The sequence below is a fragment of the Hibiscus syriacus genome, unplaced genomic scaffold (genome assembly GCF_006381635.1).
Source record: "Hibiscus syriacus cultivar Baekdansim isolate YM2019G1 unplaced genomic scaffold, ASM638163v2 tig00116965_pilon, whole genome shotgun sequence".
Lineage (NCBI taxonomy): Eukaryota > Viridiplantae > Streptophyta > Magnoliopsida > Malvales > Malvaceae > Hibiscus > Hibiscus syriacus.
Genome location: NW_024063490.1, coordinates 6,134,661 through 6,148,175, shown reverse-complemented (window position 1 = coordinate 6,148,175; position 13,515 = coordinate 6,134,661). Strand labels below are relative to the sequence as shown.

General features: G+C 33.6%; 1 protein-coding gene and 1 pseudogene across 1 annotated transcript; both read right to left on the bottom strand.

Annotated features, from left to right (window-relative positions):
- LOC120191194 lies at positions 1–1,338 on the bottom strand (annotated as a pseudogene).
- Positions 1,339–7,757: 6,419 nt separating this feature from the next.
- On the bottom strand, positions 7,758–9,872 carry LOC120191337 (MATH and LRR domain-containing protein PFE0570w-like). The gene has a single exon (XM_039194311.1). The coding sequence runs from the start codon at positions 9,311–9,313 to the stop codon at positions 7,955–7,957; it is 1,359 nt and encodes a 452-aa protein (XP_039050242.1). The 5' UTR covers positions 9,314–9,872; the 3' UTR covers positions 7,758–7,954.
- Positions 9,873–13,515: the final 3,643 nt, after the last annotated feature.

Below are 13,515 nucleotides of genomic sequence, written 5' to 3'. Positions count from 1 at the left end.
ATTTTTGTGGCTGAGTGCCTCGAATCCTTCTTCGTTTCTTTTCCATCTTCATCTTCTTCATTTGTCACTCATGGTTTTCACCTCATAAAGAATCAAGCCCTTCAGTTCGGCTACGGACAATCCTATGAAACACTTCCTGACCTGCTTTTCCAAGGGTTCTAAATCTTCTTTCATGGCATCTGAAACCTGCTTCAATTCATTTACTCTCTGCCTAACTTCCTTTTCCTCAGTCAAAGGGAACTGCACAGAATCGGCGAATTCGCCCAACAGCCGAGAACACTTCTCCATTTTCAACAGTCCACAAGCATTTTTCCTGTCCCTCTTCTTGGACTCCTCCAATATCCTCTCGTGCAACGAAAGAATCGGAGCCGCCCACGGGAACTGCCTGGGGAATTGAAATGAACTTGCAAGCCACGATCTTGACATGGAATTGATGCCACCAATGCCCACATTACAAACAACAAAAACACTACCCATTGTGTAAACGGCATTGCAAGTCCATTGGTAGCCAAAACCTCGTTCCCTCGCGGCACGGCCAAGTTGTTCCCGATCGCCTGGAGCTGCCTGGCAGCGGACCACGACCTCGAAACGCTCCAAGACAATGACCTGAAATGACCCAAAGATCGATGGTGATTATCCTTTGAGTGACTGCTGCTATTGTTGTGTCTCCCAAATGAACGGTTCCGATGAGCCAGGGCCTGACCGGAATCCTTCTCGAGCATCGCGATCGCTAAATCCACCAATGCCTTCCTCGCTCGACGGAATTGCCCTTCACCTAGACTTCTCTGATAACTATTATTATCGCCACCCAAAGCGCAAAGCACGATTTCTATAAGCTTCTGCCATTGCCTGATCTGTTCGATCCCATCGCGAATAGCGTTACAAACATCGAGCGCCTTCACGGCACGCTCGTTATAATCGGCGATCAAACGGTCCGTTGGAGGTTTCTTCACCGGAGCTTTGTTGTTAAACAGTATGACCGAAATTCCTCTTGACAACAGAGGAAAGCGTCGATCAATTTCCGAACCCACGGCAGAGAAAGCAATTCATCGGAAGGAACAGAGGCTAAATCGTGGAATCGGTCGGCTACTTGCCTTTGGAACGACTCGAGCTCCGCCTCGTTCGACGTAGATCCACCGATCGGAGATTCCATCGAGTGAACTTGATCTCTCCTATGGGGTAAGAATGAACGGCCGAGATTTGTCAACGGAGACGAACTTCCTTGATAATCCGTCGAGGGCATTATCACATCGAAATTAAAAAAAAAAAAAGGATTGGATGGAATGTTTAGGACAGATAAATTGGGAGAAGTGAAGATGAGAAACCCTAACCAATAAAGATGACATTTTTATTGGGGATTTTGGACCGTGTTTTAACTCTAGTTGCCACTCGGGAATAAAGAAACGGTCCGGTCTTAAACCGGTGTTAATTATTATTATTATTATTATTATATTTTAATTATTATTATTGTTATTGTTATTATTATTATTGTTATTATTATTAAGTATATTAAATAACGAAATTTAATCTGTATGTCAGAAAAAAATAATTAATTAAATAAATGTTAAAATAATAAACTGAAACCGAAATTCGATATTTTTAATTAATAATATTTTAATTTATTAATAAAAACAAATATATTATAATTAAAAAATCTATAAAATTAGATAGACTATTACATTAATTGATGGTCTCTAAACAATTAAAATATACAAATTTAAAGTTGAGTTTGACTTAACTCGAAAGCTCGTTAGAAATTATCAAGTTTAAATTAAATTAAAAATTGAAGCTATACTCAACTCGAAAGTCATGAATTTAAAATTTTCAATATCTACTCAAAATAAAAATTAATATCGACTTGGACTCGAAAAACTTGAACTTTTTCAAACTTGACTCGATTAAAGCTAAAACTCAAGCTTGATTCAAAATTAAACAAATTGGAAAAGTACATAAAAAAAACTTATATTGTATAAAAAAACAACATATGAATGTAGATATTTCTAAAAATTAAATTTAAAAAAATAAAGTTTTACTATATTATTATTTTTAATTATTCACGAGCTTTTGAACTACTCGTGAATTTTTAAATAGAATATTAAATAATTTATTTTAAACTCGTTAAGAACTCGTGAAATCGTTTACGGGCGTAATTCAATGTAATGAAGGGTGAGCGGGATAACTTTGTGCCACGTGGGAGTTCGGACGGGGTCAGTAACGAAGCTGGGTCTTACTTGGAGTGCGATGCCGAGAGAAGAGGGAATTGGCCCAGTCTCACGACCAACAACTGAACTCGGTTTCCTTCTTCTAGAAACTTATAGATGCTGACGTGTCTTATCTCTCCCCCTCAAATTACCAAATTATCCCCCTTTCTAGAACTCTGTTTCTTTTTTAGGTTAAGTTTCCAAAATACCTTATTATTCTATTAAAAATTAAATTTATACTATACCCTTCTAAATTATTTTTCATTAAATTAAACCATTACTTTACTTAAAAGATAATGTCTCGTCTTATTAGACTAACAATCTAATATATAGTCTTACTCTATTTTAAGAAAATATACATTTGAATGCAAACGTGTATATATATATGTTATTTAATTTAAGAATATATAAAAAGTTAACATAATTAAACAAATAAACTGATTATTTCCTTATACGTCTATGTACTTAAAAAATTTAATGTGACTCTCATATTATTATTATTTCAACGTGTCTTCCAACTCATAAAGCAATCTAATGTGGTCATTTGATCAACGTTCTTCGTCGTTTGACCGCGATGCTGACGTGACAATTTATGTTGCTGTCGTCCAGCCCACGATACTAACGTAATAGTTCATCTATCATGTTTGAGTTACAAATTAGTTCATCTGTCACGTTATCGACCACTATAAACTACCACGTCAACACCGTAACAATCAACGAAAAATATTGATCAAATGACCACATTAAACTTATTTCCAAATTGAAGGACCGCATTAAAGGGGGAAAATATACAAAGCCACGTTAATTTTTTAAAAAATATAAAGAACTCTTATACCTTTTTATCTATTTTTAATATATAATCAAGAGTTGAAATGAATTTCAAATAGTGTGAAGCTTTATTGATATAAAGAACTCGATTATTTTAATTTTATATTCATTCATTCGTGGTATTAAAAAAATGTGAAAATGAACTGTTCTGGGTAATGTGAATTTTATAGTTTTGGGTTTTTATGTATAATTTTTAGATTTATTTGAGTCTTTAATTCAGAGCTTTATGTACGTTTATGTTAGAATATAATATTTTTATATATATATAATATTTTATAAATTAATCAATTTTTTATTTAATGAAAAAATTAAAAAAATATGACTGAAGACGATAAATAAATAGTCAAAAAGAGCAAATTTATCCGAAATAAATTTGGGTCAAGTGGGCATTTTAAAATTATAAAGGAAGTGAATCCACAACTGAGGTAACAACCTTAGTGGGTGTTTGGATGGGAGAACGTGAGATTCTCCCGGGAATGGATCCATATTCCCCTGGTAATGTAATCCACATTCCCCGTTGATTTGGTCGAGAATGTCATTCTCAGTAATGTTTTATTACCAATATTGAATTTTTGGGGTATATTATTGGGAATGTCATTATCTACATTCCCTTAAGTATTGTAACATTACCGGCGTTTTGGACTAAAATGCCCTTAATTTTTTTATGATTTTCAAAAATATCATTCTTCTGTCATTGAATAAAAATTCTACGAATGTTAAATTACAAATTTATCCTTAAATTATTTTAGATTTACAAAAAAATCTATAATTAAAATTATATGAGTTCAGGGGTTAAAATAAAATTTTACCCTTTCATTAAACATTTTTTATATTTTTAATTTTGTAAAAAAAATTATATAAATATTATGAATTTAATTTTTAAAGAAAATATAAATATTTCACAACTTGTAATAAGAACAATTTGGTCAAATATACATTCCAATAATCTTTTATTCTTTTAATCAAACACGGTAATTACATTCTTGTTAAACCAACTAAACACAAAATACAACATTCTCAATAATTCTATTCCCTGGTAATCTTTTATTACCACTGGTAATCATTCCGTAAACTAAACGCACCTTAGGAGTTTGTACTTTCTGAAAGGTTGAAACACTAAAATCCTTTTGTACAAGTAAACATACGTGGGCCACAAGTTCGAGTCTTTTTCTTCGAGATCCGATTTAGAACCCGAAATTCGGATCTCAACTTTATAACCCGATATTCAAATCATCGACCACAGGAGCATGCATTACATTAGATAGTGTACTACGGTTGAAATCTATGGAGTGAATAGCAGCAAAAGTGAAACATGAAGCATCAAGGATTGGAAGAAAAAACACTCGCAAAGCAAACCAGAACATCGACAAGCCCTTGCTTGCAGACAACTAACAATTCCATGCTATACATTTCACTTTTAATGTTGTTATCCGAAGTTCATGTTCGACGCATCCGATTATGAATACCGGGGTGTGGTCCTATCTGGACCCTTAAATATATGAGAATCTCATAAAAATATTGGGATGCACCTGTGTTCAAAACTCGCACACTGGATTATAAATATAGACCATATGGTGAAAGAACCTGCAATGCCCTTGAAGGACAGACCTCGCAACTCGATAGTTTAACAGTTCATCAATGGTGACGCTACGGGTTATCATTGAAAACTTCTCGACATCCACTCCTAAGCGTGGCATCGTTTAGTCATGAGACCATGAATTTTATTGATAGCAATAACAACAATAACAAAGAAAAAGGAAGGAGACCAAGAATGTCTAAAACCAATCATGGCAAGCAGGACTGGCTAACATCGATGCTATAGCAACCTCTCCACCAAAAGCATCCATCATCGAGCAGGGCAGATGGATAGGCGGAAACAAATTCCAAAGATTTAGTCTCGTATACGTCTTACATCTAAACACCATTCACTCTGCATTTTCAACTAAGTAGGCCTGAAGACAACAGCAGACTTCGACAACTCTAAAAGTGCAATTAGAAAGGGCCCTCAGATCTCATAGCTAAGCAAAATATCACAGGTAACAACTTCTCATCAGAAAGTGCAAATAGACATATGAAGCAAACCCAAAATGAGATGATCAAAGTTTAATATAAGTGTCGCCAAGCAAATTTCATTTTGCATTTAAAGAACACAGCTTTATCATAGTTCTTCTAACAGAGGCATCAATGATTTGACCTAACAACACAAGGCCATGCATTTTAATGTTGGAAAAAATAGGGCCGTGTTCAGACCAATATCATATGCAAGGGAAGCAATGTTCATAGCATGATAAAGATGGATTACGAAACATGAGAAGCCCTCAGATCTCATAGCTATGCTCTGTCATTTGCTGTTAATTTACTGGTTTTCGTCTCAAGCCTTCACCATATCAGAAGACATGTCAATGTGAAGAAAGAGAGAGAAAGAAAGAGAGAGAGCTGTTCTGCAAATGAAACATAAATGACCAAAGGAGGAAGAAGAAGAAGAAGATGTTGAATGTTGACGCCACTGCTCATAGCAAAGGTCCAAAACGAAATTCGGAAATAACTACTCCATTTCAATGAGTTATCAATCATTGGGCCAAAAAGAATAGCTGCCAAATGAATTTGCCAAAAAGGAGTATTTTTTAACATAAAACGATGAAATATAAAAAACCCAAATCTGCAAAGTAATCATTCACTAGACCAACATCTACAACAATTATGACTGAATCAAACACCATTCCAATAACCAATTATCCTGAAGCATTGCTTACATCAGAAGTTATATATAAACAACACGTATACCATGACACGAATTGAGGTCCAACAAGTAAGCACAGTGCAGCCCTCAATCAGGCTGACGATTCTAGATAGAGATTTTCAAACAGATCCTTAACTTGAACACATAGTCCGAAAAGTCGGCAATCAAGGAACATGAAAACAATGGATCTCTAAATAGACCATATGGAGAAAGAACCTGCAATTCCATTGTAGGTCAAACCACGGAACTCAAATAGTTCTAAAATTTCATTAATGGCGACACTATGGGATTTCATTGAAAACCTTTCCACACTACTAGCAGTGTCATAATTAGTCATAAGATCATGAATTATATATATATAAAGAACCAATAACAGTAACAAAAAGGAGGGAAGGAAAATAAGAATAAAAATAAACCAATGATGACAAGTAGTATAACTGTATAAAGGATGGACGCCAACATTGATGCCATGGAAACCACACTACAGTAAGCATCCATATCGAGTAGGGAAGAGGGATATGAGGAAACTAATTCCAAATATTGCCTGGTAAAAGAATATCTTTTAAGTTTTAAGACTACATGGAAAGACAGTCATATAGGTCTTGCATCTAAACAGCATTCACCCTGATTTTTTGACTAAATAGGCCTGAAACAACATCGACAACCCTAAAACTTCAATTAGAAAGTGCCCTCAGATCTCATAGCCATGCCAAAATCATGAATCGTTCACAGTAAAAGCCTTCACCAACAGCTTTTCACACACCACCAGTAATAATTAAATAAAATAAATAAATGAAGACACACACACACATACATACACAATATACATGAGTGCACGGGAAGAGAGAGAGAGAGAGAGAGAGAGAGAGAGAGAAGCAGGCAGTGTGTGAAAGCTAGAGATAAATTGAAAACCAGAACGATTAAATCAACTCTGAGTTTTCATCATTGGGCAAAATCCAATAGGATCTCAATGAAACCTAAGGCAATTATTTAAAAAACAAAGCACAATGATTACAAAGAATGGATCTAACCAACCTATATATACCAACCCAATACATTTTTCATTTAGGGAAAAAAACCTTTACCACAGTTCTTCTAAGAAAGGCTTCAAACAAAGTAGCATTTTAGTATTGACAAATGTGTCAGAAAAAGATCAAGAGAGAACTAAAAAAGGAACAAAACGCTAGAGCAGCCGCTCAATGACTTTTGTTCTACACCATCGAGTACTTATAGTGTGCGAGTGTTGTTGAATTTCGAAGGTCCATTAAAGAGCTTCATGAGTTAGCTAGAGCCAGGAAATTGTTGGGTTTGAGTTACCTTCTATTTTTCTTTTCTCTTTCGCTTTTTAATAATTATAATAATAAATTATGATTGGATTATTCAGTATATATCGATAATAATTTATGCTATATCCACTTTCATCCATTTTTCTTTAAGTATCCATGCTTGACACTCATATCCGAGACATATCCAAATAAAAATATAGAGATATGATCTTACAAGGATCCAAATACATAAAAGTCTAGAAATAAGTTGAACAAACCCCTGCCAAGTGCCAAGTAACATAAGTCACTATTGTGGACTAAAGTCCACACACACTCATAAGTAGGAAGATATAAAAAATAGCAATCATGGTAAAAGTAAACAATACAAACAAACATTGAGCCTCAACAGTTTGATAGAGAGTTGGAACAATATATGAACAAAAGCACACAACTCGGCAGAATTATGATGATAAAAAAAGAGAGCATTCTATAAAATCCCCTGGAACTCCATGTGAAACAGAGGAAAAACACCTTCCCCAGACCTTGTTTATAGTTAGATCCCTGTGCACCGAGAACTAACTTTATTATTATTTGTTGTTGTTATTATAAATAGCCCAACTAACAATTTTATACAATGATGCATAAACAAAAGAGATCCTTTGCACAAATGACAAATCCCTTCTAGCATAAATAATACCATCTCAAGGGGCATAAAAACAAGAAGTACAAAACGCAATCGTCAATGCATATGCTTACACAATAAAAACAGGCAGTATCATCATTTTCAACATATCTGCCAATTCTATGTGCAATACTTCAGAATAAGAACAGTAGCAGCTTACCAACATCAAACTAATTTTGCATCCAGGCCTGCCACTGTAAAAGAAGAAGAAGAAGTTTGAGATAAAAGTCATGCGGCTTTAATCAGCATCAAGTTCCTTACGCTTCAATTCCAATGCCATTCGCTTATTCTCAAGCTTCATTCTCTCGTTTTCCATTCTCATATTTTCAAGTTCACGGTCCCTCTTCCTACTAAATCTCTGCCACTTGAAACGCTGTTTCTCCAATTCCAGCATCTCAACTTGAATTTGTAGTTTCTGTTCTTCTAGCTGAAGTGAACGAGACTTGATCCACTGTTTCTGTATACAAGTAGCTCCTGAGTTTTCGGGTGGTAATTGATTTATATCAGCTTGGGTGATTGGTGGATAAGAAAAAGTACTTTTGTTGCAATCCTGAGAATTAAAAGGATTCTGCAAATAAGCACCTTCATGAACATGGCCTTGTCTCGACGTCTTTGCAGAGGTCCTTAATATCCCATACATTCCACTATCATCCCCATGTGAAGCTCGATTCTCCTCAAATTCATCATGGTCATCAGTTTCCATATCATCATCATCGTCATCATCTTCATCATCTTCATCAACATTATCATGCCGCTGATCTCTGCTTGCATCATCGATCTCGTGATCATCTCTACTTCTAAAAGCCATTTGCAAGGAATGTTGCAATTGTGGATCATGAGGCAGATGCAATCTGTTCCCATTATGATAAGAACACATTTCTTCATAGAAAAGATGCTTTGAGCTTAAAATTTTCCTCACATCATCCTTTTCTTTCTCTGTTAGGTAATCTATAACATCCAAAAGTGTTGGGTTCTCGACAACCTGACAAGAAGTTCCCCTACCAAGCATATCATTCAGCTTCTTATACCTCTTATTCAGATCATTGAACTTATCCTCGCACTGCTGAGGTGAAACGTGATAACCCCTCTCCGCCATGACTTTCGACACCGATTTCCACTTACCCTTCTTCTGTATAACCGCAAACTTCCTCCTCATCCCACCACTGCATCCTCCTGCTGCATCCTCTCCTATATAAGACACCGCAGTGATTAGAAGCCTCACCATTTTATCAGTCCACTTCACACGCTGCCACGGCGATCCCTTCTTACCTTTGGTTCCATCATATTGACCATCAACACCCTCTTCCGTAAAGCTCAGTTCATCCTCATCACTCACCAAACTTTTCCCTCTGTCCCCCTTGTAATCCGTCATCGAAATGATTTGGTCACAGTTTTGCATGCTTCCCATTTTGAGTGCAAAATCTTCATTAGCAGAATGGACCGAAGCAGCACCTTGGCGAGAGTTAGGGTGGTGATGTTGAGGCATACCATGAGGATTTTGTCCATGATTATGAACTCTCATGGATCCTCGTAAGTCAAGGCCTCCGTGAGAACCACTAACAGGAACCATTCCTCCTTGTGATAAGTTGCCTTCCATTATTTCTTTCAAGCAATCAAATCATTCAAATACTCAATGCTATTAATTGCTCCTATCTGTGATTCAAACACTCAATATACCTAAAAATCCCAACTATTATTATTCACTCTCAACACATTTCCAGCTACCAAACAAACCAGTCACAAAATCACAAAATACCCAGCTCATCAAGCTAAACAATTAAACAGATTTCTATCACTAAGAGCAAATCTCAAGAATATAACTTAAAATCCCAATAAAAAAAATTAAAACCCCACCTTAAAAATCAGCCAATCAAAGCAACCCAACACCAATATTCACTGACACAAAAAACAAAGAAAACAGCAGCTAATAGGTTATCTCCAAGAGGCTTGAATACACAGAAATCGGAAGCAAAAGAAGAAGAAGAAGAAACTTCCCTGAGAGTAGGGCCAGAGTTCCATCCAGGCGCGATAAAATGGGGGAAATATTTCCGAGATGCTGGCCAAAGCAATTTATATATGAGTGTGAGGGTTTTCTTTTGTTATTTTATGCCAACTAGTGTATTACTTTGGGTTTAGCTGATGAAGAGTCAATTTGTCCGGCCAATGATATTAGGGGCGAGCAAATTAATTAAAGGTAAAATTATGGAAAGTTTGTCGTGTACAATAATCAATAGAGTAAAGTATAGTAATGGTCACTGAATTTTTCTAAAGCTTTCATTTAGGTCCCCATGCAATACAGTCCCCCAACATTTAGTCCATTTGCAATACGGTCCCCCAACAGTTACATCAGGGACCATATTGCAAATAAACTAAATTTTGGGGGATCATATTGAAAACGAACTAAATGTTGTGGGACTATATTGCAAGTTTTAAAAGTTAGGGAACCTAAATGAAAGCTTTAAAAAAGTTCAGTGACCATTATTATACTTTACCCCTTTTTATTCAAAAAGAATTATTTGATCAATCATTTTATTGTATTATTTGTGAGAGAGTTTTGTCATTCTATATAAATCAATTTATTTAAAGAATATTGTAAGTGTGGTATTGAGTGTTTAGAATATTATATTTACAAGTGTTAAATAATTAGTGGGAATTATTTAAGAGATAAATTAGCTAAGATAATATCATAAAGAAACATCTACAACTATTATGTGTAATAAAGTTGAGAATCCATATTTTTTTATATTAAAAATATTATAAAATGTTTCTCTCCGACTAAAATTCCGTAAAATTTGTTGATCTAAATTGCATAAAAAAAACTCTATTATAATTTTCTTTACATTTTAATTTTTATTTATTCATCCAAAGCTTAAACATTATTCGATAAAATTCCACTACGCTTTTTCGTATCTCGACACATTCATTACTTTTCTTACTGTCAATATTATTGCTTAATGAGTTTAGCATCTCGTTAGCAGCTCGAACTCGACTCGGTCAAAATTTGATAAACGTTCAACTCGAGTTGGCTCGACTCGAATTCAAACTCGACTCGAGACCTTAACGAGCTGAGTCGAGCAAAGTCTAACTTGACTCGATAAGTTCGCGAGCAACTCGTTAATTTTTTAAAATATATTTTAGTAATTACTTCAAAATTATTTCATTCAAACGACCGAGAAAGAAGATGAATAATATGCCACCAATGTGAGAAAAACGTGTCACAAAGACATAATTATTCTTATTAAAAAACTAAAAAGGAAATAAAGAAAAAAGAGAATTAGCAGTCAGTAACTAACATTAAAATCGTTGTTGACATTGACTAAACAAAATTAAAGAAAAATTATTTTGATCTTTAAAAAAAACGATATAAACTTTAAAGAAAAAAAATTACAGTCAGAGTAATCAATTGTAACATAATTTGTTAAGTTTTTTTTTCTATCATATTATTTTTCAAAAGTTTGTATTATTTCAATGTTATTATAATGAATTAGTTAATAATTATCGTTTTTTTCTATATTATTTGTACGTGTAAGACTCGAATGGAGTGGCATATCATATATTTTTTTTCGCCACCTCCAATTAAGATTGGGTAATATAATATATTAAATAAGGGTAAAGTATAGTAATGGTCACTAAACTTTTCTAAAGCTTTCATTTAGGTCCCCAAACTTTTAAAACTTACAATACAGTCCCCTAACATTTAGTCCGTTTGTAATATGGTCCCCCAACAGTTACTTCGGGACCATATTACAAACGGACTAAATGTTGGGGGACCATATTGAAAACAGACTAAATGTTGGGGGACTATATTGTAAGTTTTAAAAGTTGAGAAACCTAAATGAAAGCTTTAGAAAAATTCAGTGACCATTACTATATTTTACCCTAATCAATATTATAATAATATATTACGTTATCATCGATTGAAATAATCTCTCATTTATTTTGGTGTTATTATTATCAGACCTTAATTTACGTTGGTATAATAATTTGTATTTTAAGTACGAATAAAATTATCTTAGCGATTAAAGGAATTATTATTATTTTTAGAAGTTTCAGGTTCGAACATCAACAATTAAGAAGGAGTAATTGAACGTTCATTCTCAAATAATTGAGAATATTTGAAACAAATATTTGTAATTGCATTAACTTATTGAAAAATAATCTATATTTTAATTGATACTTTATGTTTAAATAGATATTTCTTAAAATTTATTTTTTGAGATATTTCTAACTTATTAGGGTGCGCTTAGTTCGCGGAATGTAAGATTACTAGTAGGAATAAAAGATTATCGGAGAATATGATTACTGAGAATGTTGTATTTTGTGTTTTGTTGATTTAACAGGAATGTAAGATTACAGTGTTTGGTTAAAGGAATAAAATATTATTGGAATGTATATTTTACCAAATTGTCCTTATTATATATTTGTTTGTTTATCAAGTTGAATTCTATTATAATATTACTATAATTAATTTGTATATTTTCTTTAAAAATTTTAAATTCATAAAATTTATATAATTTTTTTTACAAAATTGAAAAGAAAAATAGGTTTAATGAAAGGGTAAAAATTTTATTTTAACCCCTGAACTTCATATAAATTTTTAATTATAGACTTTTTTTGTAAATCTAAAAAAGGTTAAAGATAAATTTGTAATTTAACATTCGTAGAATTTTTATTATTCAACTACAGAAGAATGATATTTTTGAAAAAAAAATAAGGGTATTTTAGTCCAAAACGCTGGTAATCCAACAATACCTAAGGGAATGGGTAATCACATTTCCCGTAATATACTCAAAAAAATCCACTGTTAGTAATAAAAGATTATCGAGGGCTGGGAATGTTGGCCAACCAAACGGGGGAATGAGGAATCTATTCCCCCGGTAATAAAATATACCTTGAACCAAACAACCCCAAGGATATATAATTAAAAATATCAAATTAATCGATGGTTTTATGGCTAAATATCTCAATTTTAATTGATATATAATTGTAAAAATTTGAGTGAATAACTTATGCTATTAATATTAAAAAAAAATTGATTTTGAAATTGCCTACGGGTACATGAATTTTATCACTCAACTTCTTTCTCATTCTTATTCAGGTCACCAACGTTTAATCTTTTAATTTAGGTGTAATACAAAAATAAGTATCCAAATTATGCCTCAAAAAAAGTTTTAATGCCTAAAGAATTTTTTGTTAAAAATATGTGTTTAACGTTTTCTCAATTATATTTTTAGGTGCATACTGCTATTTTTTTTAGTTTTTTTATAAATAAAAAATATTATTTTTAAAAGGAAAAAGGAAAAAGGAAAAAGGAAAAAGGAAAAAGGAAAAAGGAAAAAATAAAAAATAAATTATTTAAAAAACCCAAAGTTTTCAAAAGTTACAAAATAACCCCGATTGGGTTTTCACCGGAGCTTCGAAGCTTCCTCCACGGCAAACTAGGGTGCTACTCAACGAGGGGGTGGTTGGTTTTTTCTCAGCGTGAGATGGTACTCTCACTGATGGAAGCGGTGACGGTAACGGTTGGCGAAGAAGGATTCGACAGAGGGGGAACAAACAATTTTTTACTGTTTTGTGATGATCAACGATCGATTTGGGTGATTGTTGGTCGGGATTGAGGTCGTGAGACGTCGAAGAATCTACTGGTAGTGGTTGTGTACGCCACCAGCTATCGGTGACTGTGGTGCCGGGAAAGAAGGGGGAAGGGAGAAAGGGGAGACAGGTGGGTGGGAGATTTTTTTGAATTTTTTTTTTAAATATATTTTTTTAATAAAATTATTTTTATTTTTTAAATAAATT

What these genes read in the sequence shown, in the direction of transcription:
- LOC120191337 (XM_039194311.1), bottom strand. Translation starts at nt 9,313, where the DNA reads ATGGAAGGCAACTTATCACAAGGAGGAATGGTTCCTGTTAGTGGTTCT.